A 9,477-nucleotide genomic window follows, 5' to 3' on the forward strand; every position below is an offset into this window, starting at 1 on the left:
AGACACTGCACCACAGAAAGAAGAGACAAGAAAAACTCCAACCAAGGAGTTTACACTTCCAAAAGAATAAAGAATCAGCAGAATAAATATTAACAGGTGGCTACAGATCAAAAGCAGGGCAGAGCTGATGTAGTAAGGCCAGATAAAAGGCACTGTAGGCCCATGTTGGGCATCCCCTGACTTTAGTCCTACTGTGAGTAGCTGAGTCTGACTGCACCAAAACCTGCTTGAGCACAAGGACCTCTGTGCCAAGCCCAGCCTGGGCAGGGAGCTGCTGACATCAAGCCACAAAGAGCAACCCAGGGCACAGGAGGAAGAGGAGGCAGCCACAAGCCTGGGTTGCTTTCACTCTCCAGATATATCCAGTTGTGAAAGTTCAAACTGGGGCTTCCTCTCTGCCTGGCTGGGACCTTCTTGCTGCCAACCCTGAGGACAAGGAATGGGCCCTGTAGCCTCTACCTAAGGAAGCAGAAACCAAAGGGGTCAAGGGCCTTCTTCTGCCTCCAGAACTGCATTGCTTTAATTCAGTTGCCAGTGTTTGCTGCTCCCAGCCAACCCCATGCTCTGAAAATTTCAGTAGGCTCCTAACCCTCCATTGTCCAGAAGCACATGGTGCAGGGAGAGGCCAGCAGGGTGTGTGCCAGACACTGCTCCCTCAGCAGGGCTGAGTCAGCCATTTGGGAACTGCAGAGACACGTGGCAGAAGCTTCGTGGCAGAAGCTTCGAGGAAACTGAGTGTAAGCAGAGCTGCATCCAGGCGGGACACCACCGATCGATCCCAGCCTCGCTGCTTGGCGTGCTACAAATCACTTCTTAATTGCAATGGGTTTACCTAGAAAGTTTACAGCCCATGTTTTAGAAAACTGAACAGGCTACTCCTTCTCTTCCTCAGGGCATAATCTTTTCCTCCTTGGCATTCCCTGGAAAATGCCAACAGCTTTCTGGAGAATGTTTCCCTTGACCACCTGAGAGATTTTGTCCATCGCTGCTCCAGATGTCCTCTGGGTTCCTCATCCTTACACCAACTATCACCTCAGACACAGCCCCAGCCCCTGTGAAGCAGACAGTCTCTGGCTCAGCCAGAAGAAATCCCTACCCTGTTTTCCAAACAGCTATAGAAAGGCCCCAGGCACCTCCCTGAGCAGTAAGATGCTGACTGCTTTAGAATCATAGAATGGTTAAAGTTGGAAGGGACCCTAAAGATCATCAGGATCCAATATCCCTGCTATAAGCAGGGACACCTCACACTAGACCAGGCTGCACAAGCCTCATCTAACCTGGCCTTGAACACCTCAAAGGAGGGGGCTTCCACAACCCCCCAACATATTCCAGTGCTTTTCTACCCTCATGGACCCTCTCCAAAAGCTTCATGTCTTTCCTGTGCTGAGGGCTCCAGAGCTGTACATAGGACTCCAAGTGCAGTCTCACCAGAGTAGCTTTCGGACTGCCAAAGCATGATAAAAGGTTCCTTAAGGCTGCAAGGAAGGAAAAAGCTGGGGCCAAGTTCTGAAACCTCCCCTCCTACCTTGTCCATTCACAAGGTGGCTGTGTTTTGGTTGCAGTGCTATGGACCCAAACTTCACCCTTTAGGAATAAAGCTGCAGGAGGTAACAGCTGCTCAGGGACCATCACTGAACCTCAAACAACCCAGCCACTGCACCTCCCTTCATGGTAACCATGCTGGGCATCACACTGGCCATGCAAGGATTGCAGAACTTCAGCCTCTCTTCACAGAAAGCAGCACAAGGATATACAGGGTATTTTTACACATCAGTCATTCTTGGAGGTCCCACTGCTCACATCCCACTCCTTGAGCATCTCTTATTTTGGGGTATACAACACCTTTGTTAGCCAATTCTACCTCTTTCTCCTGGCTACATCTCCTCTCTTCTACTCATACAAGCAAGGCAAGCTCTAGGTTCAAAACTGAGGCCTCTCCACATGCCAGCTCTGCAGGGAGCCCCAACAAAGAGAACTATAAATAGATGCCCCTCACTGCAGACCCCTCAGGGCTGGGCAAAAAAATCTGTGTGATTGCACAGCTCCAGACCAGGAGTGGAGGCCAGTGCTGTCCATAGAAACTCTCTCAGTGGGAGACTTTCCTATCCTGCAAGGTTGGCCATGGCAACAGATGCCTCCATCCCCTCGAGGTCCATTTCTGTTCCTCTTCTGACTTAATAACCAATCTGCCCTGTGTTTTCCCAGGGGAAACACAGGTTATTTGCTGACAATTCCTTCTTCTCCTCCCCCACTCTGAGTCCCATAACACGATCTATTTATGCAGTTACCCCTTCCCCAAGCCCACATTGTATTTCAGAGGTCATGGGGCCAAACAACAGATTCAGCTCTGTCCCTATGAGCAAGCCAACCCCAGCTCACCTGGCAGAGACAGGGAGAAACCTCCTGCCAGCCACAGAAGGCAATGCTCATGCCCCCAGTGCTACAGGGTGTTCCTGATGAAGGAAGGGTCTGACAGTCATGTCCCTCTCACTGCTTTCCTCTTCTGGAGTGTGCTCACAAACCTCTACTTGTCCTCAAGACTGGGAGGACTCCTTGCTTAAGAGGATGTCCTGACCCACCTCCTGGAGGCAAGAGCAGCAGCAAGGCCCAGGACCACCCACCCCTGGAGCCTGGCTCTGCAGCACCAGGCACTCTGAGCAGCCTCAGCATGGGTTTGCTTCAGTCTGTGTCTGAAGCATCCTGGTAGGAAGAGGAGCTCTGGCATGGGAGCTATTAGAGTGGGTGGCAGCAGATGGTGGAAACAGAGGGGATAAGAAAATAAATACAAAGAGGCTATCTTGAGGGGAGAAGTCACCACATCAACACTCTGTTGCTTACAGTCTCTTTTCCCAAAGCTGAAACAAACATTGCTCAGTTCCCAGCATGCAGGGAAATGCTCTGCCAAAGGGGGGGGACAGGCATCTGGGCACGGGTAGCACTGCCCAGCCCTGGGGGGGCCCTGCTGCAGCTCTGCACCCCCCTCAGCCCCTCGCATCCCAACCCAGTGTTTTCAGGGGGATCTGTCTCCTACAGAGCAAGGGGACCAAGGCCAAGAAGGGAGCCAGGGTTTTCACTTCCTCTGCTACCCACAATTAAGGCCAGTCCCTCTCTAGGTGGGAGCCGGGGCACAACACCACCGTGTCTGCCCTTCCATGGACACCAAAGCAGGACTGCATGGTGCTAATGGACCCTCTCACCTGGTACCTTCAGAAAAGCAGGTAGAAGATACTCCTGAGGGAAATGGGGAGATCCAGTGCTGGGTCTACAGAGAATGCTCAATATTGTCTCACAGGAAAACTATGGACCTTTGTAAGTCACTGAATCACCCAGCAGCACAGCTGCTGATTTGAAGCAAAGCATCTCTTTCCCAGATCCCACATAACCTGGCACAGCAGGAGCACCTCTCTTCCTAACTATCACCCCAAGCCATTTCATTAACCCTTAAGTCTTGAGTCTGCAGCAGGACTGTTTCTGCTTCTCTGGCCACCAGTAGCAGTAGGTAAACTCTTTCCTTCTAATACTTTTTCTAATAGCAGCCCTGACAGATCTCCAATGAATAAAAGCCCAAACTTGGGGAAAACAGGTCCAGAGAAAAGTGGGGTCTGTCCCCCCTCTTCACACACACACTCATTGCCAGCTAAGAGCCCCTAAAACCTTCAACCCTTGTCAAAACTTTCCATGAGGGGAAATCAGAGGTGAAAGGAGTCTTTAAACATGCAATGTCTGGTTCAGGCAAAGGCAATTTATTATGTTAAGCACGTTATTGAAGAATCTAAAGCAACAGAGCAGAGTTGTTCCAAGAAAGGTTTTAACTTCCCCAGCAACGGTGTCCTGGGAGTCCTCTTGTTAATACTTTGCACGGGGTTGTCTGCAACCAAGCCTACGGTGAACACAAATGCCCCCTCAGTCCCCTTTCAGAACTCATTCCAGTTAAATCAATACAGCCATCAGGGAGGCTTGAGGAAGCAAAGCTATTAGAGGGGCTGCGGTTAATTCTGGGGAGAAGAAACAAGCAACAAAAGCAATAAAACTGATAGATGGCTCAGGCAGACACAGTAACCTTTTCCTGTCCATGTCCTGCAGCATGGCAGCCCATCAGAAGTGAGGATGCTCACTGGAGAAACTCTTATTCCCAGATTTTTGTATGGTCTCTGCTTGGGATCAAAATACTCCTGGGCAGGTGCAGGGCAGAGGGCACAGAGGTGGACATGGGGCTGGGAAGAGACACTGAGGTTGCTCTGAGGAATGGAGGGTATAATTCCAGGCTTGTGCTGGATCACCAGAGCCCCCATCAGCATGCAAGAGCTCAGGAAAACTCATTGCCTATGTCCTTTGGCAGCAGAACCTTCAGGGAACAGGGGCACACATGGTGACCCCAGCTTTGGGTGGGAAGCATGATCCAGCAGGACACCTTTGCAGCTGAGCAGGAGAGCTCAGAGCAGTGCAGGGACACCACCTCCATGGCCCCACAGCACACAGTCACTAGCACCTGAGAGGGGTCACCTTCTCTGCCACAGCAATGTCCCTTGGCAACAACACACCAGGAAACCACATAGGCCCATGTCCCATCCATCTCACCAAGAAAGCTCATGTCTCTTCCCCAGACACCTCCCATTCCTTCTGCCATAAGCATTGGGAGGGAAGACAACCATGGGTTTGCCTTCTAAAACACCTTAAACATCTGTAGGTGCTTGGAGAGAATCTCAGCAGCAGTAGTTATAATGGCAGGGGTGTTAAAAGCAGCTCAGGAGACAGCAGAGCCAGGTTGACTGCCCAGTGCCCAGACTGGCACACAGAGAAGAGCTTGCCAGGTAAGAGCTACATAAGAAATAACTGAGAAGATGTGGAGATAGAGGCTCTGCATCAAAGCTCACTGTCTAAAAAGCAGCCCCAACGTAAGTTGAAGATCCTGCAAGCTGGTAGTGTCATCATTTCTGAAACAGTAAAGCCTCTAACTGTAGCAGGAGTAAGTTTAATCATATTTGCTCCATCTACAGGCCTATCAATGTAATGTCATAGAACACCACAGCAATCAGAGACATGCACCTCTCATCTTACAAAAGCTCAAACAACAAGATAGCACAGACTCAAAAAGGGGAAACCAGTGACAGACTGACTCTGGCACTGAACCAGCCTCTCCTCCCGACAGCATGACACTTACTAAAGAGCCATTGGTGCAGCCTCTCCCTTCTAAAGCTACCCAGCTGTGAAAAAAACATCACCCAACTGACCTCCAAGTCCAGGTCTCAGGCGGTTGTCATATCCATCCAGGAGCCTGTCCAGTATGCGGGTGAAAATGGTGATGTTGTCTTTGCTGTCATCAACGACATCTGAAACGTGCTTCTGAGATAGCCTGGCACATGGGGGCAAAGAAGGAAAAAACCTCATCAGAAGAGAAACCCACTCTTTACATGGTCTGAACAGCTACTGGAAATGAAGGGATGTTGGTTCATGCTGCAGCCTGTGCTGCTGCAGGCCCTGAACTGCAGGATGCAGCCTGTTGATAATGTGATCTACTTGCAGGACTCCCCACAGGGCATCTCAAATCAACTCCCCACTGGGCTCTGCCACCACAGCCCTTATCATGGCAGCCGAGGCTGCCTCATCCTCACCTTTCCACGCTCAGGGTGAGTGGTACAATGAGTGGCTCTTTAGGAGCCCTGTCTTTTCAGAGAGCCTTCCCCTGCCCCAGCTTCCCTCATCTGCCCCTAACAAAAGGCATTTTATGAACAGAGGCTGTGGGAACCTCAGTAACTCAAGTGCCAGTATCTCCTTATAAGCAGCATAGAAGAAGTGATGCCAGTTATTTACCATATCAAGCTATTTCCAAGTTCTCTGCACCTGGGAAGAAGGGAGTCAGAAAAACAGGAATTCAGAAAAAACAAGCTTGAAGCCTGAGTCCATCATTAAAACTCTTTATGAACCATTTCTGCTGTTTTTTGGACTTTCCCTGTTTATAAAATCAGATGAGTTTTCACATTCCTATCTTTACTCAACTGGAAGTCCCCAAAGCATCCAAGGCTATGGATGTTGTCTCCCTGGGCTTCAGTACAGCCTTTGACACTGTCTCCCAGAGCATTCTCCTAGAGAAGCTGGCAGCTCATGGCTTGGACAGGTATACTCTTCACTGGGTTACAAACAGGCTAGATGAACAAGCCAAGAGAGTTGTGGTGAATAGAGTTAAATCCAGCTGGTGTCCCCCAGGGCTCAGTTTTTGGGCCAGTCTTGTTCAATATCTTTATTAATGATCTAGATGAGGATTGAGTGCTCCCTCAGTAAGTCTGCAGAAGAAACTAAGCTAGGCAGGAGTGTTGAGCTGCCTGCCTGAGGGTAGGAAGGCTCTACAGCAAGACCTAGACAGGCTGGATCGATGGACCAAGGTCAATTGCATGAGGTTCAACAAGGCCAAGTGCCTGGTACTGCCCTTGGGTCACAACAACCCCAGGCAATGCTCCCAGCTTGGGGAAGAATGACTGGAAATCTGTCTGGGGAAAAAGGAACTGGAGGTATTTGTCAACAACCAGCTGAACATGAGCCAGCAGTGTGCCCAGGTGGCCAAGAAGGCCAACAGCATCCTGGCTTGTATCAGAAATATTGCGATGAGCAGGAAGAGTGAAGTGATTGTCCCCCTGTACTCAGCACTGGTGAGGCTGCAACTTGAATCCTGGGTTCATTTCTGGGCCACTCACTACAAGAAGGACATTGAGGTACTAGAGCAAGTTCAGAAAAGGGCAACAAAGCTTAAGGGTCTGGAGCACAAGTCTTATGAGGAGCAGCTGAGGGAACTGGGGGCATTTAGTTTACAGAAAAGGAGGCTGAAGGGAGACCTTTTCACTCCCTACAACTACCTGAAAGGAGATTGTAGCAAGGTGTGTATGTTGGCCTCTTCTCCCAAGTAACTGGTGGTAGGACAAGAGAAAATGGCCTCAAATTGCACCAGGGCAGGTTCAAATTTGCTATTAGGAAAATGTCCTCACTGAAAGAATAGTCAAGCATTGGAACAGGGTGTCCAGGGCAGAAGTGGACTCACCAACCCTGGAGATGTACGAAACGCATGTAGATGTGGCACTTCAGGACATGGTTAAGTTGGATGGGGGTGCTGGCTTGACAGTTGGACATGATGGTCTTAGAGATCTGAGAATCCAACCTTAATGATTTTATGATAAATTAGATTATTTCCTCTTGGCATTTTATGCCCCAGGTGGAACAAAGTAAGCAGTAAATTTCTCAAAGTTCATCTCACCAAACAAAATCTTCAATGCAGTTTTGCAAGCCCAAAAGGTTCACATAATTTGCATCTTGTGTCTCCCTTTCAATCAACAGAAAAGGAGGCTGTGAATCCTTCTGGAAGTAGCTGTCTGTAAAAGACTCCAGAGAAGCAGTGCTGTGGCTCCTAGCTTTCCACAGCAAAAATAGCTGTTAGGACAAAAACAAATGGAAGGGCAGAAGATTAAGTAAGAGAAAACAACAACCAAAAAAATCTATAGAGATGCAGAGACAGCAAGGAAGATGGAGGAGGAAATAAAAGAGACACCAATGAGGCCAAAAAATGATTAAGAGGTGCAGAGGCAGCAGCATAGCTCAGGAAGCCCAGCCACAAAGGGGGAAAAAAAGGCTTCTGAGAGCAGAGGGATCCTCAGCAGTGGCATCAGGAGCCCCTCAGGAGCAAGGCAACCCCAACTGGCAACCCAGGTCCATGCCACTAACTGAAGAGGTAAGAGACTGGTGAGCACTGCCCAGATGAAGCCCATGAATGCAGCAAACTAGGGAGACACTGGTGGTGCAAGACATGGGTGCATTTACCAGGGAAGGCACCTAAAACCCTCTTAAACAGGGTCCTGCTCCCTATAGCTGGGGGAAGAGAAGCCCTAAACACTTCTGCCCCTTTCCTCCTCAACCTCATTTGTCTTGCTCCAGTTGATGTGTCAGCCACTGCTTCAAGAATGCATCAGAAAGTAACTGGGAGGGGGGAACAACCAAAAAAGCCCAGAAAAAGGAATATACTTTAAGGAATTCAAAGCTTAATCCTGCTCTATCCCATCTGGTTAGACTAGCTACATGTCACACTACTGGTTCATTTGTAAATGCTCTGTGAAGGGTCAGTAGGATGACAAGTAGCAGAGCTGGCTTGGAGTTTCCTATCAGATTGTTCTCCCAACAGAAGCCCTGGCTTCTGCAAGATAAAAGAGCAAAAATTATTTTCTCACAAAAGAAGAAAAACAGAGCTGTGTATGGGTTATTTTTAGAGTCAGGCTGAATCAATACTATTCAGCAGGCTGCAGCTAATTGAAAGATCCCATTTTGGGCAATTTTGGCATTAATTTGCATCAGCATCAATGACCAAACAGTCCAGGAAATTGCATTTCAAGTGTCTGAGGTTTGCTTCTCCAGGGATCGGATCCTACTTCTCACAAGGCCACTTGGCCTCTGTTTTTTAGCAAACCAATACTTGGTATCATGGGAGAAGTGGTCAAGCCAGGAAGCTCAGCCTAGAGGAGCCAAATGAGGGTAATAAAGTGCTTAAATTGCAGCTCCCACAGGGCATAGGGGGTGAGGCAAGGTTGGGAAAACACCTGTCCCAGTCCTAATGCAACCTGTCAGATCTGAAGCATCAAAGCACCACTGCTATTACAAACTGCATCACAGCCTTCAAGACTTCCCATACAAATCAAAACACTGGTTTTGGCTTTTCATCTGGACTTGAAATATTTGAAATAGCGGAACTCCCTGCAGGTAAGAAGAATTTTGATGAATTTTACAAATGCCTACTGTAATTAGTGAGATTTCAATTGTAGCAGCTTTCAATAGATGTCATGGTTAAAAGCAATCTGTACCAGTGTCTGCTGATGGGTATATAACCATCTATAACTTATGAATAGCTGGCATGTTCATGAAAGCTCATTCATTAATGTTTTATAAGCTATCTTTAAAAATTACCCGTAATACAAAGAGCAAGAGGACAGATTTCTGTGAAGGAACTCCTGGCGGAGGCTCCGCAGTGATGGGAAAAATGAGTTTATAAATTTCAAAGCAGTTTTACTTAGCCTGACATTTGAGGTTTCAACTTTTAACGTGAGCAGCATGGGATGCACTCGGGAGGCACCAGGGAAGGAGCAGTGCAGGGAGGGCCAGGGAAGGAGCAGTGCAGGGAGAGCCAGGGAAGGAGCAGTGCAGGGAGGGCCAGGGAAGGAGCAGCGCAGGGAGGGCAGAGCCAGCAGCACCCCTGCCTGGCACCTCATCTGGGCTAATTCCCCAGCCCAGCCGAGGTCTGAGCTGGCTCATCTGACCTGAACATAAAGCTCCAGCTGCCCCTTAGCAGAGTATTAAAAACAGGTCTCATTTATCTCTCTCAAAAGCCCGGAGAAGAACTCCTAAGGATCAGCAAAAGAGGTATGAGGGTTTTGGTTTTAAAATAATTAAAAGCCTTTGGACAAGGAAGGCAGGGGTCTACAGCCAGTTTAATTAGGAGAGGCTTGA

General features: G+C 48.7%; 1 protein-coding gene across 1 annotated transcript in view; it reads right to left on the reverse strand.

The window, feature by feature from the left end:
* GABRA3 (gamma-aminobutyric acid (GABA) A receptor, alpha 3) overlaps positions 1 to 9,477 on the reverse strand; it is a 57,683-nt gene that overhangs the window by 46,847 nt on the left and 1,359 nt on the right. Inside the window, exon 2 of the mRNA XM_009997204.1 lies at positions 5,232 to 5,353. Within this exon, the coding sequence (XP_009995506.1) occupies positions 5,232 to 5,353 (122 nt within the window). The remainder of the gene's footprint in view (positions 1 to 5,231; positions 5,354 to 9,477) is intronic.

The sequence above is a fragment of the Chaetura pelagica genome, unplaced genomic scaffold (assembly GCF_000747805.2).
Source record: "Chaetura pelagica isolate M959 unplaced genomic scaffold, ChaPel_1.0 scaffold344, whole genome shotgun sequence".
Classification (NCBI taxonomy): Eukaryota; Metazoa; Chordata; class Aves; order Apodiformes; family Apodidae; genus Chaetura; species Chaetura pelagica.